Source organism: Salmo trutta, chromosome 6 (assembly GCF_901001165.1).
Source record: "Salmo trutta chromosome 6, fSalTru1.1, whole genome shotgun sequence".
In the NCBI taxonomy this organism is placed as follows: domain Eukaryota; kingdom Metazoa; phylum Chordata; class Actinopteri; order Salmoniformes; family Salmonidae; genus Salmo; species Salmo trutta.
This window is the reverse complement of record NC_042962.1, coordinates 1,378,509-1,403,932: the sequence shown is the minus strand read 5'-3', so window position 1 is coordinate 1,403,932 and position 25,424 is coordinate 1,378,509. Positions and strand designations below refer to the sequence as shown.

General features: G+C 46.2%; 1 protein-coding gene across 1 annotated transcript in view; it reads left to right on the top strand.

Annotated features, from left to right (window-relative positions):
• Positions 1–1,080: 1,080 nt before the first annotated feature.
• LOC115195245 (tetratricopeptide repeat protein 21B) overlaps positions 1,081–25,424 on the top strand; it is a 64,406-nt gene continuing 40,062 nt past the window's right edge. The window contains exons 1-19 of the mRNA XM_029755021.1: positions 1,081–1,186; positions 1,448–1,577; positions 1,713–1,823; positions 1,988–2,154; positions 2,366–2,488; positions 2,674–2,831; positions 4,857–4,941; positions 7,372–7,470; positions 9,115–9,307; positions 10,762–10,859; positions 11,039–11,233; positions 12,182–12,317; positions 14,268–14,425; positions 15,552–15,749; positions 16,519–16,671; positions 16,751–16,909; positions 19,225–19,335; positions 23,379–23,621; positions 24,633–24,828. Coding sequence (XP_029610881.1) covers positions 1,160–1,186; positions 1,448–1,577; positions 1,713–1,823; positions 1,988–2,154; positions 2,366–2,488; positions 2,674–2,831; positions 4,857–4,941; positions 7,372–7,470; positions 9,115–9,307; positions 10,762–10,859; positions 11,039–11,233; positions 12,182–12,317; positions 14,268–14,425; positions 15,552–15,749; positions 16,519–16,671; positions 16,751–16,909; positions 19,225–19,335; positions 23,379–23,621; positions 24,633–24,828 — 2,740 coding nt within the window. The 5' untranslated portion in view covers positions 1,081–1,159. The remainder of the gene's footprint in view (positions 1,187–1,447; positions 1,578–1,712; positions 1,824–1,987; positions 2,155–2,365; positions 2,489–2,673; positions 2,832–4,856; positions 4,942–7,371; positions 7,471–9,114; positions 9,308–10,761; positions 10,860–11,038; positions 11,234–12,181; positions 12,318–14,267; positions 14,426–15,551; positions 15,750–16,518; positions 16,672–16,750; positions 16,910–19,224; positions 19,336–23,378; positions 23,622–24,632; positions 24,829–25,424) is intronic.

Sequence of the window (25,424 nt, the reverse complement as noted above, 5' to 3'; positions counted from 1 at the left end):
TCTGTACCTCCTGGACTCTGATCTGGTTTTGACCTTTTTGCCTGTCCACGACCATTCTCTTGCCTTACCCTGTTGGATTAATAAACATCTAAGACTCCAACCATCTGCCTCCTGTGTCTGTATCTGGGTCTCACCTTGTACCTTGATAATTATAGATATAAGAGCATCTCTCATCTCTAATATAGAAAACTCCTCTTCACCAGAAATAATTGGAACATGACCATGGACATGTTTTATAAAATGTTCACATTCCGTTCCATTAAATTAGATGTATACATATGTTCATTGAAAGAATACACAGTTCGAGATGACGTTAGGGTCTTTACAAGGCGTTGTCAATATTTAAGACAGATTTTCTCTTATAGTTCCTTTTTTTAAGAGCAAAACAATATCTTGTGTTTTTCTCACCCTCGTCGACCCATCTTGCTCTAATTCTAATAAAGGCCCCTTTAACTAAATCAATGTAAATTTGATCTGGTTCTATTCCAGATGTATTCACATCTGTTTCTTCCTCTGCTGAAAGGGTATACTTTTCTAAAAGAACATTCAATTCATTCATAAGCTCATCTTTAAAACATTTTTGCTTCTTTAGTTCATTACTGGGTAATAGATCTTACTTTGAAGTTAAATATTTCCCAGTTACTTCCATGCGTTGATTCTAAATAATTCCGAGTTAAACGAGTCTATGATCAAGTTCTTTAGTTCTTTATTCCGTTGTACATACTGTAAAAGTGGGGGGATAAATGAGATACAGATCAATTCTGAATTTGACTTTCATTGACATATTAATTACACTAGGTGTATTCGGTACATTTTCCTACTTAATAAGAAGAGCCATGTATCGATCACTGTCAGTTCACTGCAAAATGAGGTGTCACTATTCTGAGATCGTCTTTAGTTATTTCTAGGTGGAAATCAGCGATGAGACGTCCGCTCTGTGTGTGATTAGCCATCCTTAAGCGATCAGCGATGAGACGTCCGCTCTGTGTGTGATTAGCCATCCTTAAGCGGCTCCTTCATGGGTTGCTAGGCAACCGGAAACGCCTCGACGTTAGCATCTCTCTCTCTGTAACGTTTAGCATCTCTCTCTCTGTAACGTTTAGCATCTCTCTCTCTGTAACGTTTAGCATCACTAAGTTGAGAAGTTTATCAGGATAACATGGCTGACACAGATCCAGTTTGTTTAGTAAGTTTTTATTTTGAGATAATACGTTTTATTAGCCAGCTAGCTAGCTAGAATTGTAATCTCGGATATGATGTATTTGTGACGGCTGGTGGAGCGATGAAGTTGCCTGCCAGTTGGTTAGTGCTATCTGTCTGGCTAGCTAGATATTTAACGTTAGTTAATTGTGTCTAACAGGTTTATGTTGGGGGTAAAACACAGCTTGTTACAATGATACTATATCTATTATTGAAAGTAAGCTTTAATGTCTACTCTCATCCTCAGGCTTCACTGGTATACTTCATGGGTGAGAAGTTCTATAGGCAATCCATACACACAGCTGAGTACTATCTGAACATGTACAGCCAGGATCCTGTTCTGCTGTTTTTTAAAGGTTTTGGGATACTAATGGAAGGTACAACCAACCGTATATTGGACTCTTTTCATGTATTGACTCAACATTGTTGATGGTAGATTCTGTCATTTGTCTGAGACTAGGCTATACACAAGAGGAGTATGATCACTACGGTTCTGCGTTATTCAATGCTAGGTCGAACCCAGGAGGCCATGAGAGAGCTGGAGCGGGTGAAGGACAAACCCACCGTGGCCATATGCTCCAGCATGGCTCTTATCTGTGCGCACAAGCGAAGTGATATGATTGGTGAGTGGGTGGATAGGCCTAGATTTAATGGTCTGTTCCAATTGGCTAATCTTCTAGTTGTCCTTGGCCTCACACAACATCCCATCCTTTTGTTTGATATGAAATGGAATAGTACAATATTAGGCTGTGTGTTATGTAAAGTGTGTTCTATCTCTTGTCTGCAGATCACGAGGCTGTGTCAGCGCTGGAGACCCACGTGAGGAATATCCGTAAGACAGAAGGAGAGAAGGCCCTGTTCTATGGAGCCCTGTTCCTGTGGCTCATGGGCCGCGTTGACAAGGCCAAAGACTACATCGACAAGATACTGAAGATATCCAAGTCCTCAAAACAGGTCCGTATCAATGCATGACACTGATATTATTCAGCTGTTATTTAGGCTCATATGAAGCTAAATAGTATGATTTCAAACATAGTAAACCTGAATTTTCATGTGCTAAAGTGCATGACAAATCTATGAATGATATTTTCTGTAGATCCAAAGTAATCCCGTGATTGGTCAGAAGACATTGTGGTGAAAGTCTAGTTGTTCTTCTTATTCCCAGGCGTCCATCCTAAAGGGCTGGGTGGATATGAACTCAGAGGATGAGTTTCAGAGGGACAACGCTATCTTCTACCTGGATGGAGGAGGGCAGCACTCCAGGGATGTGTTCGGCCTGATGGGAAAGGTACCACAATGCACAGCAGCAGCTCTCCCTTTGGTTGACTGATTGTAAACTATTGTTATAAAAGTATTTGTTTGAGAGGCTACAGCTGTGATGGTTGGCTGTAGGTACACCAGTCCAAGGAAAAGTTACCTAACATTTGTTGATGAATGAATTTAACCTGATGGTTTCCATTCCTTGTTTCACAGGCCAAGTACTTTATGAACAAGCATAACTTCACTGGATCCCAGCAGGTGGTGAATCAGATAGTGACCTCCCACTCAGACTTCCTCCCTGGTCTGATGCTGAAGATGAAGTTGTTCCTGGCTCTACAGGACTGGGAGCAGACCCTGGATACAGCTGCTAGGTAACTAGAACCATAACCCTACAGGACTGGGAGCAGACCCTGGATACAGCTGCTAGGTAACTAGAACCATAACCCTACAGGACTGGGAGCAGACCCTGGATACAGCTGCTAGGTAACTAGAACCATAACCCTACAGGACTGGGAGCAGACCCTGGATACAGCTGCTAGGTAACTAGAACCATAACCCTACAGGACTGGGAGCAGACCCTGGATACAGCTGCTAGGTAACTAGAACATAACCCTACAGGACTGGGAGCAGACCCTGGATACAGCTGCTAGGTAACTAGAACCATAACCCTACAGGACTGGGAGCAGACCCTGGATACAGCTGCTAGGTAACTAGAACCATAACCCTACAGGACTGGGAGCAGACCCTGGATACAGCTGCTAGGTAACTAGAACCATAACCCTACAGGACTGGGAGCAGACCCTGGATACAGCTGCTAGGTAACTAGAACCATAACCCTACAGGACTGGGAGCAGACCCTGGATACAGCTGCTAGGTAACTAGAACCATAACCCTACAGGACTGGGAGCAGACCCTGGATACAGCTGCTAGGTAACTAGAACCATAACCCTACAGGACTGGGAGCAGACCCTGGATACAGCTGCTAGGTAACTAGAACCATAACCCTACAGGACTGGGAGCAGACCCTGGATACAGCTGCTAGGTAACTAGAACCATAACCCTACAGGACTGGGAGCAGACCCTGGATACAGCTGCTAGGTAACTAGAACCATAACCCTACAGGACTGGGAGCAGACCCTGGATACAGCTGCTAGGTAACTAGAACCATAACCCTACAGGACTGGGAGCAGACCCTGGATACAGCTGCTAGGTAACTAGAACCATAACCCTACAGGACTGGGAGCAGACCCTGGATACAGCTGCTAGGTAACTAGAACCATAACCCTACAGGACTGGGAGCAGACCCTGGATACAGCTGCTAGGTAACTAGAACCATAACCCTACAGGACTGGGAGCAGACCCTGGATACAGCTGCTAGGTAACTAGAACCATAACCCTACAGGACTGGGAGCAGACCCTGGATACAGCTGCTAGGTAACTAGAACCATAACCCTACAGGACTGGGAGCAGACCCTGGATACAGCTGCTAGGTAACTAGAACCATAACCCTACAGGACTGGGAGCAGACCCTGGATACAGCTGCTAGGTAACTAGAACCATAACCCTACAGGACTGGGAGCAGACCCTGGATACAGCTGCTAGGTAACTAGAACCATAACCCTACAGGACTGGGAGCAGACCCTGGATACAGCTGCTAGGTAACTAGAACCATAACCCTACAGGACTGGGAGCAGACCCTGGATACAGCTGCTAGGTAACTAGAACCATAACCCTACAGGATTGGGAGCAGACCCTGGATACAGCTGCTAGGTAACTAGAACCATAACCCTACAGGACTGGGAGCAGACCCTGGATACAGCTGCTAGGTAACTAGAACCATAACCCTACAGGACTGGGAGCAGACCCTGGATACAGCTGCTAGGTAACTAGAACCATAACCCTACAGGACTGGGAGCAGACCCTGGATACAGCTGCTAGGTAACTAGAACCATAACCCTACAGGATTGGGAGCAGACCCTGGATACAGCTGCTAGGTAACTAGAACCATAACCCTACAGGACTGGGAGCAGACCCTGGATACAGCTGCTAGGTAACTAGAACCATAACCCTACAGGACTGGGAGCAGACCCTGGATACAGCTGCTAGGTAACTAGAACCATAACCCTACAGGACTGGGAGCAGACCCTGGATCTGGTCAAGGTGCAAAGCTGTCATCAAGGTAAAGGGTGCTTACTTTGAAGAATCTCAAATATAAAATATATTTTGATTTGTTTAACTCTTTTTTTGTTGGTTACTACATGATTCCATATGTGTTATTTCATAGTGTTGATGTCTTCACTATTATTCTATAATGTAGAAAATAGTAAAAATAAAGAAAAACCCAGGAATAAGTAGGTGTGTCCAAACTTTTGACTGGTACTGCATATTTTATTCAGGATTTTACAACAAGATGGGCGGAATCTGAAAGCTATCCAAGTTCTAGCCATCCATACCATTGTGATGGATGGGGATCTGGTCAAGGTGAGTTCAGTATATGCTAACATAAATGATTCTACATGCAGTAGTACAGTAGCGTCGTATAACCAGCCTGATGAATGCTGTTGCCAAACAGAATGGAAGCTGGCAGGACTTCCTGGTGGTTGTACGAGACTGATAATACAGTAGATACAATTGTCTTTTTGTCCCACAAGCCACTGTGGCAGGTAAATTTAAAAAAGTCTAATTATTTTTCCTCCCGCTAAAATTACACCAACCAAACACAAAAAAAACCCCAGATGAGACTGCTTTGTAATGTTTCTAAAACAATAAAAGTTATGCGTTATAATTAAGCAATAAGGCCCGAGGGGGTGTGATATATGGCCAATATTCCACGGCTAAGGGCTGTTCTTAGGCCCGACGGGGTGTGATATATGCGCAATGTGGAGTGCCTGGATACAGCCCTTAGCCTTGGTATATTGGCCATATATCACAAACCCACTGAGGTGCCTTATTGCTATTTTAAACTGGTTGCCAATGTAATTAGAGCAGTACAAATAAATGTCTTGCGGTCTGATATATCACGGCTGTCAACCAATCAGCACTCAGGGCTCGAATCACCCAGTTTATGTTTAATAAAAAAAATTGTGACCCCAGCCTTTTAATCAAAATATCACAGATTTGAAAAATGTTCACCTGCCCCTTTAATAACCTCTTAAGGATCCAACCCTTTTTTAAACATTTTCGCCTAAAATGCCTTAAATCTAACTGCCTGTAGCTCAGGACCTGAAGCAAGGATATGCATATTATTGGTACCATTTGAAAGGAAACACTTTAACTTGAAGTTAATGGAAATGTGAAATTATAGCCTTCCCTGTAGCTCAGTTGGTAGAGCATGGTGTTTGCAATACCAGGGTTGTGGGTTCGATTCCCACGGGGGGCCAGCACAGAAAAAAATGTATGATTTGTATGAAATGTATGCATTCACTACTGTAAGTTGCTCTGGATAAGAGCGTCTGCTAAATGACTAAAATGTAAATGTAAAATGTAGGAGAATATGACACAATAGATCTGGTAAAAAACATGAGTTGTTTTTTGTACAGTCATCATAGAAATGCAAGAGAAAGGCAATAATGTCTCATTCCAGCCCAATTTAGATTTTGGCCCCTAGATTTTTTTAATTTTTAATTTTATTTCACCTTTATTTAACCAGGTAAGCTAGTTGAGAACAAGTTCTCATTTACAACTGCGACCTGGCCAAGATAAAGCAAAGCAGTTCGACACATACAACAACACAGAGTTACACATGGAATAAACAAGCGTACAGTCAATAACACAATAGGGAAAAAAAGAAAGTCTATATACAGTGTGTGCAAATGGCGTGAGGAGGTAAGGCAATAAATAGGCCATAGTAGCGAAGTAATTACAATTTAGCAGATTAACACTGGAGTGATAGATGAGCAGATGATGATGAGCAGATGATGGTGTGTAAGTAGTGATACTGGTGTGCAAAAGAGCAGAAAAGTAAATAAAAACAATATGGGGATGAGGTAGGTAGATTGGGTGGGCTATTTACAGATGGACTATGTGGCAGCAGTAGATGGCAGCAGTATATGTGCAACGTTTTAGACTGATCCGATGAACCATTGCATTTTTGTTCAAAATGTTCTATCAAGACTGCCCAAATGTGCCTTATTTGGTTAATTAATACATAACTGTGCACTCTCTTCAAACAATAGAATGGTATTGTTTCACTGTAAATTGGACAGTGCAGTTAGCTTAAATTCTTGTTAATGTTTCTGCCCATATCAGATATGTCTATGTCCTGGGAAATGTGTTACTTACAACCTCATGCTAATCACATTAGCCTACGTTAGCTCAACCGTCCCGCGGAGGGGAACACCAATCCCATAGGGGCGCGGCGTTACCGTGGTAGTGTGACTCGAGTCATGTTTGTGTCTGTGTGATTGGTTCTGACTAGTAGAAGCGTGATCTTCTCTTCTCAACCTGTTGAAACTCAAACATTGAAAAAACAAAACAAAACAAAACAAAAAATAGCCAAGAAACAAGGACAAAGATTCAATTCAGTGGACTTTAAAGTAAATTAGACCAAGTTTTATGCGTGTACGCAGTGCTTCTAAAAATGAGTCTTGCACTCCGCTCCCAGTCAGGCAGAGTTGCAGCGCGAGGTGGGGTAGTCTATACGATTCGTCGTTCTTTGACATTGTGCGATTTTAATTTAACAGCTATGAAACAAAACGGCAGAAATACTTTGAAAACAGCTACTGCAGCATTTATTTGACTATACATGTGATCATACTTGACTTTTTATTCACAAATGTGAGTGAATCGCTTGGAGCCTTGACCAACCGTCAACGTGGCTGGCGAAATATACATCTTATATACCAATGCTAAATTCTGCCGGCATTTGGCAGATGTCAATATTAGGCTCTGATGGTTATGTTATGTTTGTAGGCCAAGGAACATCTGCAGGCCCTGGTTAGTGCAGCAGAGGTCTCAGAGCCCTGCTCTCCCAGTCTCCACATCAGTCTCACCCAGCCCATCAGCAGACTGGTAAGTATTTAGCTGAGTTTAGTAGGGTGGTATGCGATGCACCAGGGACATTCAGAACATCTGGGCCCTGAAGACCTGGGGCTGACTGGGGGGGTTGGCAGAAACATAAGGCTGTGTTGCATCTCCATCCTGACGCCAAATAATCAACACTTCTTAATATCCATTCAATGGATGGTGGTCGGTAAACCCACGGAGTATTTATATTTTATTTAACCTTTTATTTACAGTTAAATTCGGAAGTTTACATCCACTTAGGTTGGAGTCATTAAAACTCGTTTTTCAACCACTCCACAAGTTTATTGTTAACAAACTATAGTTTTGTCGAGTCGGTTAGGACATCTACTTTGTGCATGACACAAGTCATTTTTCCAACAATTGTTTACAAACAGATTATTTCACTTATAATTCACTGTATCACAATTTCAGTGGGTCAGAAGTTCACATACACTCAGTTGACTGTGCCTTTAAACAGCTTGGAAAATTCCATAAAATGATGTCATGGCTTTAGAAGCTTCTGATAGGCTAATTGACATCATTTGAGTCAATTGTACCTGTGGATGTATTTCAAGGCCTACCTTCACACTCAGTGCCTCTTTGCTTGACATCATGGGAAAATCAAAAGAAATCAGCCAAGACCTCAGACAAAAAATTGTAGACCTCCACAAGTCTGGTTCATCCTTGGGAGCAATTTCCAAACGCCTAAAGGTACCACGTTCATCTGTAGAAACAATAGTACCCAAGTATAAACACCATGGGACCACGCAGCCGTCATACCGCTCAGGAAGGAGACGCGTTCTGTCTCCTAGAGATAAACGTACTTTGGTGCGAAAAGTGCAACTCAATCCCAGAACAACAGCAAAGGACCTTGTGAAGATGCTGGAGGAAACAGGTACAAAAGTGTCTATATCCACAGTAAAACGAGTCCTATATCGACATAACCTGAAAGGCCGCTCAGCAAGGAAGAAGCCACTGCTCTAAAACCGCCATAAAAAAGCCAGACTACCGTTTGCAACTGCACATGGAGACAAAGATTGTAGTTTTTGGAGAAATGTCCTCTGGTCTGATGAAACAAAAATAGAACTGTTTGGCCATAATGACCATCGTTATGTTTGGAGGAAAAAGGGGGAGGCCACAACTTTGGAAGTATGCTTGGGGTCATTGTCCATTTGGAAGACCCATTTGCAACCAAGCTTTAACTTCCTGACTGATGTCTTGAGATGTTGCTTCAATATATCCACATAATTTTCCTGCCTCATGATGCCATCTAGTTTGTGAAGTGCACCAGTCCCTCCTGCAGCAAAGCACCCCCACAACATGATGCTGCCACCCCTGTGCTTCACGGTTGGGATGGTGTTCTTCGGCTTGCAAGCCTCCCTTGGCCTCTGTTTCCATGGAACCGGTTGTTTTAGCCAGCTGGGGGTCAGCCCAGTCCCTTGGAGCACAACGTTCTGGGTCTTTGTGTATCAGGGTTTTTGTGTTAACATATTACCCCCCCCCCCCCGAAGTCATGTGTATATTCACATATTGAAGTATATTGGTATGTCAGCCTCCCAATACGACACATGAAATCTACTGTTCCAGAGAGATCTATATATTACCGTCCCATTTGGATATAGAATTATAACATCCTCCGTCTGTCTGTAGTGTGGAGGCAACCCAGAGATCCTTCAGCTGCTGACTCCATTTACAGAGAGGGCTTACTCTAAAGCCCCTGGGAACGCTGACGTGGCCAATGAGATGGGCTACCTTCTGTCACTACAGAAGAAGACTAAAGAGGCCACCAGGTGGTACTCTGCTGCTCTCAACACTGACATCAGCAGTGTCCCGGCACTGGCAGGTACTGTGGTACACATTCACATTCACACACAGCCCTCCTGCTTTCCCAGTGTGTTGATGTGCATCTTCCTTGCTTTTTTAAAATGTGATAGCTCTGGTGAGTAATACATGATATGTCCAAAAGTATGTGGACACCTGCTCGTCGAAAATCTCATTCCAAAATCATGGGCGTTAATATGGAGTTGGTCCCCCCTTTGCTGCTATAACAGCCTCCACTATTCTGGGAAGGCTTTCCACTAGATGTTGGAAATAAATGAGAACTTGTTCTCAACTTGCCTACCTGGTTAAATAAAGGTGAAATAAAATTTAAAAAAAATGTTGGAACATTGCTGCAGGGACTTGCCTCCATTCAGGCACAAGAGAATTAGTGAGGTCGGGTACTGATGTTGGGCGATTAGGCCTTACTCGCCGTCGGCGTTCCAATTCATCCCAAAGGTGTTCGATAGTGTTGAGGTCAGGGCTCTGTGCAGGCCAGTCAAGTTCTTCCACACCGATCTCGACAAACCCTTTCTGTATGGACCTCGCTTTGTGCACGGGGACATTGTCATGCTGAAACAGGAAAGGTTCTTCCCCAAACTGTTGCCACAAAGTTGGAAGCACAGAATCGTCTAGAATGTCATTGTATGCTGTATCATTAAGATTTCCCTTCACTGGAACTAAGGGACCCGAATCATGAAAAACACCCTCAGACCATTATTCCTCCTCCACCAAACTTTACAGTTGGCACTATGCATCCGGACAGGTAGCGTTCTCCTGGCATCGACCAAACCCAGATTAGTCCGTCGGACTGCCAGATGGTGAAGCGTGATTCATCACTCCAGAGAACGCGTTTCCACCGCTACGGAGTCCAATAGCGGCGAGCTTTACACCACTTGGGCTTGTGTGGCGGCCATGGAAACTCATTTCATGAAGCTCCCGACAAACAGTTATTGTGCTGACGTTGTTTCCAGAGGGAGTTTGGAACTCGGTAGTCAGTGTTGCAAATGACGACAGATGATTTTTACACACTATGCGTTTCAGCACTCGGCGGTCCCGTTCTATGAGCTTGTGTAGCCTACCACTTCACCTATGAGCCGTTGTTGCTCCTATACGTTTCCACTACTTCACAATAACAGCACTTACAGTTGACCGGGGCAGCTCTAGCAGGGTATAAATTTGACGAACTGACTTTTTGTAAAGGTGGCGTCCTATGACGGTACAGGAATGTCACTGAGCTCTTCATTCCGGTCTACTGCCAATGTTTGTCTATGGAGATTGCATGGCTGTGTGCTCGATTTTATACACCTGTTAGCAACAAGTGTGGCTGAAATAGCCGAATCCACTAGTTTGAAGTGGTGTCCGCATACTTTTGTGTATATTTAGTGTATTTCCTATGCTTTTTAAGGCAATATCCTTGAACTTCCTGTATGTTGAGTGTTGTGGTGAGGCCACTGAGGGAGGTGTTTGTTTTTCTAGGACTGATCCGCTGCCAGCTGATGGACGGCCAGCTACAGGAAGCAGCCAATCAGCTGGAGTTCCTCAGAGAGATCCACCAGTCCATTGGCCAGTCAGCGGTATGACACGTAGCCTTCTCCTGAGTGACCAAATCACATTACACTGATCTATCTCTGAGGTCACAAGGTCCCATAAATTGAACGAGGTTGTTGAGGGTTGTTGAGATTTTGTTTGATTAGGAATGTGGTAATAAAAGTATAGTAAAGCAAACTGTATCTTCCCCTTGTCTTTACTGTAGGAGCTGGTCCTTCTGCAGGCTCTCCTGGTCCACAAGAGAGGGGCGGGACTGGCGGTGATGTCACCCTTACTGAAGGAGGCCACCGACCTTCACTTCCTGGACCTGCGAGGGCGACCAATGGGACCAGACTACTTCCACAGGCTCCATCCCGACTTTATTTTCCAAGTGGTCAACCTCTACCTTTCCTTCTTCCAGGTAAACCCTTTAGACACCTCAAATTCAACTCTGGACCTCAAAGCCAGTTCCACTGCTCTATTTAAATTATTCCCCTCTAATCAGGGCCTGATTTAGACCTGGGACACCAGGTGGGTGATTCCCCTCTAATCAGGGCCTGATTTAGACCTGGGACACCAGGTGGGTGATTCCCCTCTGAACAGGGACTGGTTTAGACCTGGGACACCAGGTGGGTGATTCCCCTCTGAACAGGGACTGATTTAGACCTGGGACACCAGGTGGGTGATTCCCCTCTGAACAGGGACTGATTTAGACCTGGGACACCAGGTGGGTGATTCCCCTCTGAACAGGGACTGATTTAGACCTGGGACACCAGGTGGGTGATTCCCCTCTAATCAGGGACTGATTTAGACCTGGGACACCAGGTGGGTGGTTCCCCTCTGAACAGGGACTGATTTAGACCTGGGACACCAGGTGGGTGATCACCCTCTAATCAGGGACTGATTTAGACCTGGGACACCAGGTGGGTGGTTCCCCTCTAAACAGGGACTGATTTAGACCTGGGACACCAGGTGGGCGATCACCCTCTAATCAGGGACTGATTTAGACCTGGGACACCAGGTGGGTGCAAGTAATTATCAGGTAGAACAGAAAATCAGTTGTAATTCGTAGGTAGACTAGCAGTTAAGAGCGTTGGGCCATTAACCGAAAGGTTGCTGGTTCAAATCCCTGGTTCAAATCCCAGAGCCTAATAGCTGAAACGTCTGTGCCCTTGAGCAAGGCACTTAACCCTAATTGCTCCTGTAAGTTGCTCCGTATACGAGCGTCTGCAAAATCACTACATAGACCTCGTAGGGGGAGGGGGGGGGACCAATAAAATTTTATTTGATTTATAGTGTTTCCATGCAGGAGGGAAAGTTCTTTAGCAGTGTTTCTAACGAGCCATGCCTCCATTCCCCTCCCTCCCAGGAGAAGCCCCTGACGGCAGGTCAGCCCGTCCCCTTTGGCCTGAGTCACTGTGGAATGGTCCTGCAGCCTGTGGTCCAGATGGCCCCCGGACTGCTGCTTGGAGCTTACCACATGGCCCATATCATGTTCCTTTCAGGTCAGTATGGGTCAGTATGGGTCAGTATGGGTCTGTATGGGTCTGTATGGGTCAGTATGGGTCAGTATGGGTCTGTATGGGTCTGTATGGGTCTGTAAGGGTCAGTGTGGGTCAGTGTGGGTCAGTGTGGGTCAGTGTGGGTCAGTGTGGGTCAGTGTGGGTCTGTATGGGTCTGTATGGGTCAGTGTGGGTCAGTGTGGGTCAGTGTGGGTCTGTATGGGTCTGTGTGGGTCAGTGTGGGTCAGTGTGGGTCAGTGTGGGTCAGTGTGGGTCAGTGTGGGTCAGTATGGGTCTGTATGGGTCTGTATGGGTCTGTATGGGTCTGTATGGGTATCTGCGTTTTCCGTCCTCCCTCCGTGACCCAGGAACCGATAAGTGGTCCCAGTGGTCGAGGAGTGTGTCATTTTGTTAGTAGTCAAACGGAAGATGGTCCCCCTGTCCTCGATAGCCTCATTTGGCGAGGAAGCACAAGTAAATTTTTACCAGCAAGAATTTTGATATCTGCCACACTCCTTTTGAATCAGCTGTTGTATAATTGGAGGAGAAAACCATGAATACATTCAAAAACAATATGCTACGTATCATTTTACCTATAAAATGTCTTAACTTCATTTGTTTTTATCACTTTTTACATGTGTTTTGGGTTCCACCCCCGTAAACGTCATGTGTTTTGGCATCCACCTCTGTAAACGTCATGTGTTTTGGCATCCACCTCTGTAAACGTCATGTGTTTTGGCATCCACCCCTGTAAACGTCATGTGTTTTGGCATCCACCCCTGTAAACGTCATGTGTTTTGGCATCCACCCCTGTAAACGTCATTAGCCTAATGGTTGATGAGTGGATAAGGAAGGATCTCATTTTATACAAGTGCATTTTCATCCACGTTCCCTCTCCTCGCTGCCTCTCCTCAATTACCTTCAACCTTTTTCAAAAGTAGGCGAAAGAGGACGGAGGAGAGAGGATGCAGGAGATGAGCAAATCTTATCGACAAAAGGCTGTGTAGTGTGTCTGAAAGGTAGTCATGGTAACTGCATACCTGTAGTGTGTCTGAAAGTGGGCGTTGCGAAACAGGTGGGAGGATCAAAACCTAACAGATTGGTTACGAATCTAGACCGTTTTGCATGGCTGCTTCCTGCTTCCTGCTTCCTTGTAGCATTTTAGCTAGGCAGGTTAGGGAGAATTAACGTGGCAGGTTAGGGAGAATTAACGTGGCAGGTTAGGGAGAATTAACGTGGCAGGTTAGGAGAATTAACGTGGCAGGTTAGGAGAATTAACATGGCAGGTTAGGAGAATTAACGTGGCAGGTTAGGGAGAATTAACGTGGCAGGTTAGGAGAATTAACGTGGCAGGTTAGGAGAATTAACGTGGCAGGTTAGGAGAACTAACGTGGCAGGTTAGGAGAACTAACGTGGCAGGTTAGGAGAACTAACGTGGCAGGTTAGGAGAACTAACGTGGCAGGTTAGGAGAAGCAACGTGGCAGGTTAGGAGAAGCGACGTGGCAGGTTAGGAGAGGCGACGTGGCAGGTTAGGAGAGGCGACGTGGCAGGTTAGGAGAGGCGACGTGGCAGGTTAGGAGAGGCGACGTGGCAGGTTAGGAGAGGCGACGTGGCAGGTTAGGAGAGGCGACGTGGCAGGTTAGGAGAGTCGACGTGGCAGGTTAGGAGCGACGTGGCAGGTTAGGAGAACTAACGTAGGCGTCTATCACCCAGCCCATGTCTAGTTCCTCTCAGGTGACACCAACATGATGGACAAGCGATAAGGCAACCTGAATTATGACTCACAAGTTGATGAGCAGAGATGAATGATAAACTACCAATATAAATTGATTGGGGGTAAGGCCCTGCAACAGACTAGATGCCTCCTGCTCCTATGAGCCGTTCTGGCTAGGACAAGGTTTACTTACTTTATTATATACAATATTACCGTCTCGGTTTATGTCTCCTCTCAGGTGACAGCCAGTCCGCTCAGCAGTTCCTGGATTTCTGTCTGGAGAGAGACCCGACCATCGCTGAGGTCCACCTGCTGCAGGCCAGAATACAGCTCCATGAGGGAGACTACAACCTCTGCTTTCAGTCTCTGGAGACCGGAGTCAGCCACACCTTCCAGGTAAACTAGTGTAGAGACCAGACTGGAGTCAGCCACACCTTCCAGGTAAACTAGTGTAGAGACCAGACTGGAGTCAGCCACACCTTCCAGGTAAACTAGTGTAGAGACCAGACTGGAGTCAGCCACACCTTCCAGGTAAACTAGTGTAGAGACCAGACTGGAGTCAGCCACACCTTCCAGGTAAACTAGTGTAGAGACCAGACTGGAGTCAGCCACACCTTCCAGGTAAACTAGTGTAGAGATCAGACTGGAGTCAGCCACACCTTCCAGGTAAACTAGTGTAGAGACCAGACTGGAGTCAGCCACACCTTCCAGGTTTAATAGATGGGTTCTTTCACTGTAGGGGGATTGATTGTGTTACATAAAGGGTACCTTCCGAATTTAGTGTATCCAGCATCACCCCTCCCCCTCTCTCTTCCTCCCCCTTTCCATCCCTCCCTCTCCACTCCCCCCTCTTTCTCTTGCCATCCCTCCACCTCTCTCTTTCTCCCTCTCTCCCTCTTTCCATCCCTCCACCTCTCTCTTTCTCCCTCTCTCCCTCTTTCCATCCCTCCCCCTCTCTCTTTCTCCCTCTCTCTATCCCCCCACCTCTCTCTTTCTCCCTTTCTCCCTCTTGCCATCACTCCCTCTCTCTTTCTCCCCCTCCCCCTCTCTCCATCCCTCCCCCTCTCGCTTTCTCCCTCTCTCCCTCTCTCCATCCCTCTCTCCCTCTCTCCATCTCTCCCCCTCTCTCCATCCCTCCCCCTCTCTCCATCCCTCCCCCTCTCGCTTTCTCCCTCTCTCCCTCTCTCCATCCCTCTCTCCCTCTCTCCATCTCTCCCCCTCTCTCCATCCCTCCCCCTCTCCCTCTCTCCATCCCTCCCCCTCTCTCCATCCCTCCACCTCTCTCCATCCCTCTCTCCCTCTCTCCATCTCTCCCCCTCTCTCCATCCCTCCCCCTCTCGCTTTCTCCCTCTCCCTCTCTCCATCCCTCCCCCTCTCTCCATCCCTCTCTCCATCCCTCCCTCTCTCTCTCTCTCCCCCTCTCTCCATCCCTCCACCTCCCCCTCTCTCCATCCCTCCCCCTCTCTCCACCCCTCCATCCCTCCCTCTCTCCACCCCTCCACCTCTCTCCACCCCTCCCTAGGTGCTAGATCTCCCCCAGTACCACCTACTGAAAGCTCGTGCATTGCGGGGTGTTGGGAAGCTAGAGGAGGCTATTAAGTCCCTGAAGGTGGCGATGGGGATCCAAGCAGGGAGAGGGAGAGAGGCCCACGTCAGCAACACTGAACGTGTGTCTGTCTTCTTGGAGCTGGCTGAGGCACTGAGACTACACGGAGAACCGGTACACTACGTTTCTACTTTGATTGATTGATTGATTGATTGATTGATTGACCGATTGGTTGATTGATTGATTGATTGATGGACCGATTGGTTGATTGGTTGATTGATTGATTGATTGATTGATGGACCGATTGGTTGATTGATTGATTGGTTGATTGACTGATTGATTGATTGATTGGTTGATTGATTGATTGATTGATTGGTTGATTGGTTGATTGACCGATTGGTTGATTGACCGATTGGTTGATTGACCGATTGGTTGATTGATTGATTGGTTGATTGACCGATTGGTTGATTGATTGGTTGATTGACCGATTGGTTGGTTGATTGATTGATTGATTGATTGATTGATTGACCGATTGGTTGATTGATTGGTTGATTGACCGATTGGTTGATTGATTGGTTGATTGGTTGATTGATTGATTGGTTGATTGACCGATTGGTTGATTGATTGGTTGATTGATTGATTGATTGATTGATTGATTGATTGGTTGATTGATTACTACTTTGCTTATGGTAGATGATTACTTCCTTCCACTTCTACCTATATTGATGACTGTGGCTATAGAGTCCAATCCTCTAGCCACATGTTCAGTTTTGGTTAGTTTGTGGAAGTGCATTTCGGACCTCATGCAATCCTGTAACACTTTCGTTGCTGTGAGCCAGTCTTCTCATCTTCAAGCTTACTAGCAGAGCTGGTGCCAGGTAGACAGTGTAGTGTGTGTGTGTGTGTCTATAAACCCCTTCCATCCCTCCTCCTCTTCTGCCAGCATGAGTCCACCATGGTGCTGCAGGACGCTATCGTTGAGTTCGCTGGTACCCCAGAGGAGATCTGTGTGACAATAGCTAACGTGGACATGGCCTTGGCTAAAGATGACCTGGACACAGCCCTCAGCGTCCTCAGAGGCATCACACCGGACCAGGTTGTGAAGACACTGTTCCGTTCTTTCTTAAGTTAATGGACGATAGAGTACATCTTCCTTTTCTTCTTGTTCTCTTCAGACACACTACACAGCGGCCAAGGAGAAGATGGCCCTCATATACCTGCAGAGACGCAAAGACAAGAAGCTGTACATAGCCTGCTATAGGGAGATCAGAGATGAACTACCCGGGCCTCAGTCCTCTATCCTTCTGGGGGACGCCTACATCAATATACAAGAGGTATAACGAGAGCTTCTCCTCTGTAACTCAGTAGGTAGAGCATGAAGCTTGGTCCTCTATAGCTCAGTAGGTAGAGCATGAAGCTTGGTCCTCTATAGCTCAGTAGGTAGAGCATGAAGCTTGGTCCTCTGTAACCCAGTAGGTAGAGCATGAAGCTTGGTCCTCTGTAGCTCAGTAGGTAGAGCATGAAGCTTGGTCCTCTATAGCTCAGTAGGTAGAGCATGAAGCTTGGTCCTCTATAGCTCAGTAGGTAGAGCATGAAGCTTGGTCCTCTGTAATTCAGTAGGTAGAGCATGAAGCTTGGTCCTCTATAGCTCAGTAGGTAGTGCATGAAGCTTGGTCCTCTATAGCTCAGTAGGTAGAGCATGAAGCATGGTCCTCTATAGCTCAGTAGGTAGAGCATGAAGCTTGGTCCTCTGTAGCCCAGTAGGTAGAGCATGAAGCTTGGTCCTCTGTAACTCAGTAGGTAGAGCATGAAGCTTGGTCCTCTGTAGCTCAGTAGGTAGAGCATGAAGCTTGGTGCTTTAACTCAGTAGGTAGAGCATGAAGCTTGGTCCTCTGTAACTCAGTAGGTAGAGCATGAAGCTTGGTCCTCTATAGCTCAGTAGGTAGAGCATGAAGCTTGGTCCTCTGTAGCTCAGTAGGTAGAGCATGAAGCTTGGTCCTCAATAGCTCAGTAGGTAGAGCATGAAGCTTGGTCCTCTATAGCTCAGTAGGTAGAGCATGAAGCTCGGTCCTCTGTAACTCAGTAGGTAGAGCATGAAGCTTGGTCCTCTATAGCTCAGTAGGTAGAGCATGAAGCTCGGTCCTCTGTAACTCAGTAGGTAGAGCATGAAGCTTGGTGCTTTAACTCAGTAGGTAGAGCATGAAGCTTGGTCCTCTATAGCTCAGTAGGTAGAGCATGAAGCTTGGTCCTCTGTAGCTCAGTAGGTAGAGCATGAAGCTTGGTCCTCTGTAGCCCAGTAGGTAGAGCATGAAGCTTGGTCCTCTGTAGCTCAGTAGGTAGAGCATGAAGCTTGGTCCTCTGTAGCCCAGTAGGTAGAGCATGAAGCTTGGTCCTCTGTAGCTCAGTAGGTAGAGCATGAAGCTTGGTCCTCTATAGCTCAGTAGGTAGAGCATGAAGCTTGGTGCTTTAACTCAGTAGGTAGAGCATGAAGCTTGGTCCTCTATAGCTCAGTAGGTAGAGCATGAAGCTTGGTCCTCTGTAGCTCAGTAGGTAGAGCATGAAGCTTGGTCCTCTGTAGCCCAGTAGGTAGAGCATGAAGCTTGGTCCTCTGTAGCTCAGTAGGTAGAGCATGAAGCTTGGTCCTCTATAGCTCAGTAGGTAGAGCATGAAGCTTGGTCCTCTGTAGCCCAGTAGGTAGAGCATGAAGCTTGGTCCTCTGTAGCTCAGTAGGTAGAGCATGAAGCTTGGTGCTTTAACTCAGTAGGTAGAGCATGAAGCTTGGTCCTTTAACTCAGTAGGTAGAGCATGAAGCTCGGTCCTCTGTAACTCAGTAGGTAGAGCATGAAGCTTGGTCCTCTTTAACTCAGTAGGTAGAGCATGAAGCTTGGTCCTTTAACTCAGTAGGTAGAGCATGAAGCTTGGTCCTCTGTAGCTCAGTAGGTAGAGCATGAAGCTTGGTCCTCTGTAGCTCAGTAGGTAGAGCATGAAGCTTGGTCCTCTGTAGCTCAGTAGGTAGAGCATGAAGCTTGGTAATCTGTAATCAGTAGGTAGAGCATGAAGCTTGGTCCTTTAACTCAGTAGGTAGAGCATGAAGCTTGGTCCTCTGTAACTCAGTAGGTAGAGCATGAAGCTTGGTCCTCTGTAACTCAGTAGGTAGAGCATGAAGCTTGGTCCTCTGTAGCTCAGTAGGTAGAACATGAAGCTTGGTCCTTTAACTCAGTAGGTAGAGCATGAAGCTTGGTCCTTTAACTCAGTAGGTAGAGCATGAAGCTTGGTCCTCTGTAACTCAGTAGGTAGAGCATGAAGCTTGGTCCTTTAACTCAGTAGGTAGAGCATGAAGCTTGGTCCTTTAACTCAGTAGGTAGAGCATAAAGCTTGGTCCTTTAACTCAGTAGGTAGAGCATGAAGCTTGGTCCAATGCCAGGATAGTGGGTTTGATTTCTGGGCCCAGCCATATGTAAAAATCAATACTAATATGCACCATGACTGTAAGTGGATTAAATAGGGTATTAAATGGCATATGTTTTAACTGTCACACCAGTGGTTCCTTGTGGTCTGCATATTATTGACTGTCTATACCAAATTATTAGGGCTTTGCAAATGCATTGACACAGACAGGTATATCAAATATCACATTTCTATTCTGCAGCCAGAGAGAGCTATCGAGGTGTATCGAGAGGCAACGAGAGGGACGGTTCGGGATGCCACCCTGTCGAGAAAGATGGGCCGAGCCTATGTGAAGACCCATCAGTACAACCAGGTATTGTAGACGGGAAAGGCTGCGGCAAAGATTCAAGCACCAATACTGCTCAGTGCTCACACAGGACATTCTTCGCCATTTTCGACTATTTCTCAAGAGTGAAAGCTGTTTTTGTTTGCCATTTTACTAAGGAATGTTCTCATACTGTTCCCTCCCTCACTCTTTTTTTTCCTGATTGGTCCTGCAGGCTATCAGTCACTGAGTGTTTATGTCACTAACCTGATTGGTCCTGCAGGTTGTCAGTCACTGAGTGTTTATGTCACTAACCTGATTGGTCCTGCAGGCTATCAGTCACTGAGTGTTTATGTCACTAACCTGATTGGTCCTGCAGGTTGTCAGTCACTATGAGTGTTTATATGTAACCTGATTGGCTTCCACCATAGATCTCATCAGCAAAGAGTTCCTTGGGGCTGTGTCATCCATCTTGGGGCTGTGCCGTCCATCTTGGGGCTGTGCCGTCCATCTTGGGGCTGTGCCGTCCATCTTGGGGCTGTGCCGTCCATCTTGGGGCTGTGCCGTCCATCTTGGGGCTGTGCCGTCCATCTTGGGGCTGTGTCGTCCATCTTGGGGCTGTGCCCTCCATCTTGGGGCTGTGTCGTCCATGATGACAACAGGGCCTCCAGGACTGAAGTTTCTCTTAGTTTGGTTCCACTGTGTATCTGTTGTTAAGGTCTTCTCTCATTACCCTTTTCATCTCCTTGGTCAGGGATGGCTCCATATCTTTTTCCACCAGAACATCACGGGTGCCGTGGTCCAGGACAGGCTTGATGGCTGACAGTGTCACTCGTGTCTCTGAGCAAGTTTACAGATGCACTTCCCTCAGAGGTTCAAGAATCTGGCACAGTTGTTCCATGACACTTATGTCGGCATCTTTGGGTCATCAGATGCCATGTTCCTCTTTCTCCAGCCAGTGTCGCACAGACTGGTTGCTGTTGGCTGAGGAAACGCTCACAGCATCTTGTGTGTAGATCCCCCATCGGGTCACCACATCATGGATCAGAGCCTTCTGTGGCATGTTGAGGGCAGCTTGCTTTTCTCTCAGTTCTCTCCTTCTCCTCCAGGTCCGTGAGAAGCCTTGGACCAGATGACGGCAGGCCTTGACTGCTGTGTCAACTCTCTGAATTTTCAGAACCTTTGAGTTGGCCGGGTTCAAATGATGGCCAAAGCACCCAAAGCCACAGATCTGGGAACTCTTCAAAAGCCTTGATCATGTTTGTTGCGTTGTCTGTGGTTATGCAGACCAGGTCTTGTTAATCACCCACTCTTCCAGCATATTCTCCAAAAACACTGTTGTGAGCCAAGTGATCTTCTGGGAAGAACTGTGTTTCCAGGCAGTTTGATTCCAGTTGCCAGTCTGGGGTGAGGTAATGGATAGTGAAGCTGATGGAGGGTTGAGCACCCCCAGCTTTCACTGGTCCAGAGGTCAGTAGTTGCAGCAAACCATGTTCCTTTGAGCCAAACTTTTTCTAACATTAACCTGGTTGTACAGGTTTGGGATTTCAGTCTTGGAAAATAATATTTGTGATGTCACTTTGTAGCGAGGCACGGCAACCTTCATCAACCTCAGAAAGCCAGGCCTCTCAACGATATGAAATGGCATCATGTCCTTTGCAATGTAATATGAAAGGCCTGCAGTGAGGTCTTGAGCATTTTTTGATGTGGATGCATAAGCAGCCTGCCTTTTAAACGCTTCCTGGAGTGTCTGTGTCACAACTGTAGACGAGGAGGGACCAGTAGCATCACTGGGTTTGCCTGCTGCACGCCCACTGTGTAAACAAGAGAATAGAAAATGTTTAATGTTATAATTATTATTATTATTATTATTCACACACACACACACACACACACACACACACACACACACACACACAGTCCATCTTCTGTGTTGCATTTGAGTGTATGCAATGACCCCATGCACAATTTAAATAAATACAAATGAGTCTTAAGAAGACAGTGATAGTACTTGCAATGAGCCCAACAATTGACATAAATACAGGAGCCTTGTAAAGGAGTCTTGTAGGGGAGTCTTGTAAAGGAGTCTTGTAGGGGAGTCTTGCAGGGGAGTCTTGCAGGGGAGTCTTGCAGGGGAGTCTTGCAGGGGAGTCTTGTATAAGGGTCTATATCGTTTCTCCTGTTGGAACACTTTTACAACCAAGTTGACGACTCCGGATTTTAAATGAACAGAATATGTTGGTTGGGTGACTAAACTACATGACGTTATCGTGTGCAATGGGCGAATAGAGTCTGCAGACACACCACGCATATAGCAGCAGAACAACGTGTAGTGTTTTTACCAGAGTAGGTAACACTGGATGCTTCAGTTTACATTAATGACACGCTATTAGCAAGTTAGACAGACAAACCATGACATTTTCCCCCATTCCCAAGTCCTCACATCATGCATTGAGCTAAAAGTTACCTTGCACTTGACTAAACTTACCTTGCATTAGCTATAAAGTAGTGGTTGGTGGTCACAAAGATGACTCAAGAGATTTGAAGTGTTGCCCCCTTTCGCAGCAATTATTTTAGTTGTATGTTCTGCAGACAGGGTGACCATCTTCGAATAAGTTTCCGTCAGCACTCTTGTAAAACCCAAAATACGACCACACTTCAGATTTGGTCCTATTAGAAGGTTAAAAACTCTCCCGAGCCACTTCCTGTCACTTCCTTCCACCTTTTCACAGAAAACAAACCCCACGTTGCAGCTGCGCCGGCGTCAGACTGTTGGCAACTTTGGTTGATGCTGGACAGTATTTCCCGTGAGTTTTGAAACCGTGGTAATCAAACACGGTTTTAATGATAATTAAAATTTGAAACGGTATTACTAACCGTCAGGAATTTTACCTTGGTTATCGTGAAAACCATTACAGACTACAAAGGGACGCACAGTCGAGAGCTGCCCAGTGATACAAGTCTACCAGACGAGCTAAACTACTTCTATGCTCGCTTCGAGGCAAATAACACTGAAACATGCATCAGAGCACCAGCTGTTCCGGAAGACTGTGTGATAACGCACTCCGCAGCCGATGTAAGAACTTTAAACAGGTCAACATTCACAAAGCCGCAAGGCCAGACGGATTACCAGGACGTGTACGCCGAGCATACACTGACCAACTGGCAAGTGTCTTCACTGACATTTTCAACCTCTCCCAGTCTGAGTCTGTAATACCAACATGTTTCAAGCAGACCACCATAGTCCCTGTGAGCAAGAACACTAAGGTAACCTGTCTAAATGACTACCAACCCATAGCACTAACTTCTGTAGCCATGAAATGCTTTGAAAGACTGGTCATGGCTCACATCAACACCATTATCCCAGAAACCCTAGACCCACTCCAATTTCCATACTGCCCCAACAGATCCACAGATGATATGATCTCTATTGCACTCCACACTGCCCTTTCCCGCCTGGACAAAAGGAACACCTATGTGAGAATGCTGTTCATTGACTACAGCTCAGCGTTCAACACCATAGTGCCCTCAAAGCTCATCACTAAGCTAAGAACCCTGGGACTAAACACCTCCCTCTGCAATGAAAATGGCATCGAGGTGTATCGAGGTGTACCCAGTTGCAGAGGGAGGTGTTTAGTCCCAGGGTTCTTAGCTTAGTGATGAGCTTTGAGGGCACTATGGTGTTGAACACTGAGCTGTAGTCAATGAACAGTATTCTCACAGAGATGTTTCCTTTTGTCCAGGTGTGAAAGGGCAGTGTGGAGTGCAGTAGAGATTGCATCATCTGTGGATCTGTTGTTGCGGTATGCAAATTGAAGTGGGTCTAGGGTTTCTGGGATGATGGTGTTGATGTGAGCCATGACCAGCCTTTCAAGCACTTCATGGCTACCGATGTGAGTAGTCATTTAGACAGTCCCTGTGCCCAAGAAAGTGAAGGTAACCTATGGTCAGTCACTATGAGAGTGTTTATATGAAACCTGGTTGTTCCTGCAGACTATCAGTCACTGAGAGTATTTATGTCTAACCTGATTTGTCCTGTAGGCTGTCAGTCACTATGAGAGTATTTATATCTAACCCAATTGGTCATGCAGGCTGTCCGTCACTATGAGAGTGCAGTGAAGCTGGGTGGTCATGACTCTCTGGTGGTGGACCTGGTAGAGCTGCTACTGAAGCTGCGTCAGTATGGCAAGGCCCAGAGGACTCTGATGACCGCTCTGCACTATGATGATGGTACACTGACCGTCTCCAGCCTGATGAGCAACGTGCAGTACTTTCTGCTGTTAGCCAGAGCACACTATGCTGACCAGGGATCAGTCCAGGAAACACTAGAGAAGGTAAGGCTTAGAGTTATGGTTACTCTGGAGAAGGTCAGGGTTAGGGTTACTCTGGAGAAGGTCAGGGTTAGAGTTACTCTGGAGAAGGTCAGGGTTAGAGTTACTCTGGAGAAGGTCAGGGTTAGAGTTATGGTTACTCTGGAGAAGGTCAGGGTTAGAGTTACTCAGGAGAAGGGCAGGGTTAGAGTTACTCTGGAGAAGGTCAGGGTTAGCGTTACTCTGGAGAAGGTCAGGGTTAGAGTTATGGTTACTCTGGAGAAGGTCAGGGTTAGCGTTACTCTGGAGAAGGTCAGGGTTAGCGTTACTCTGGAGAAGGTCAGGGTTAGAGTTATGGTTACTCTGGAGAAGGTCAGGGTTAGCGTTACTCTGGAGAAGGTCAGGGTTAGCGTTACTCTGGAGAAGGTCAGGGTTAGAGTTATGGTTACTCTGGAGAAGATCAGGGTTAGAGTTACTCTGGAGAAGGGCAGGGTTAGAGTTACTCTGGAGAAGGTCAGGGTTAGAGTTATGGTTACTCTGGAGAAGGTCAGGGTTAGAGTTACTCTGGAGAAGGTCAGGGTTAGAGTTACTCTGGAGAAGGTCAGGGTTAGAGTTAGGGTTACTCTGGAGAAGGTCAGGGTTAGAGTTACTATGGAGAAGGTCAGCGTTAGGGTTACTATGGAGAAGGTCATAGTTAGAGTTACTATGGAGAAGGTCAGAGTTAGGGTTACTATGGAGAAGGTCGGAGTTAGGGTTACTCTGGAGAAGGTCAGAGTTAGGGTTACTATGGAGAAGGTCAGAGTTAGGGTTACTATGGAGAAGGTCAGAGTTAGGGTTACTATGGAGAAGCTGGGCTCACTACGCTGATCAGTCCAGGACACCTTAGAGAAGGTCTTAGAACAATGTTGATACAGTCATTTTCCACTCGTGTTAATGTTGTCTGTAGCATCTCTCAGAATGACTGGAGCTAGTTTGTGACAGTGTAACAAGTTCTATGTGAGGAGGACTTTCTTTCACGGTGTCCGTCTCTCCCAGGCCTACAGCGTCCAGCTGAGCGTCCTGAAGCGTTGTCAGACAGAGAGCCCAGAGCTGCTGGAGCAGGAGAGGACCGTGCTGTGCTCCATCTGTTGTCAGCTGGCCAGACACTACCGTAGCAGGACCCATGTAGACAGGACCAAGAATTACTACAACCAGGCTATAGTAGCCATCGGGAGGACAGACAACAAGGTTAGTATTACTACAACCAGGCTATAGTAGCCATCAGGAGGACAACAAGGTTAGTATTACTACAACCAGGCTATAGTAGCCATCAGGAGGACAACAAGGTTAGTATTACTACAACCAGGCTATAGTAGCCATCAGGAGGACAAGGTTAGTATTACTACAACCAGGCTATAGTAGCCATCAGGAGGACAAGGTTAGTATTACTACAACCAGGCTATAGTAGCCATCAGGAGGACAACAAGGTTAGTATTACTACAACCAGGCTATAGTAGCCATCAGGAGGACAACAAGGTTAGTATTACTACAACCAGGCTATAGTAGCCATCAGGAGGACAACAACAAGGTTAGTATTACTACAACCAGGCTATAGTAGCCATCAGGAGGACAACAAGGTTAGTATTACTACAACCAGGCTATAGTAGCCATCAGGAGGACAACAAGGTTAGTATTACTACAACCAGGCTATAGTAGCCATCAGGAGGACAACAAGGTTAGTATTACTACAACCAGGCTATAGTAGCCATCAGGAGGACAAGGTTAGTATTACTACAACCAGGCTATAGTAGCCATCAGGAGGACAAGGTTAGTATTACTACAACCAGG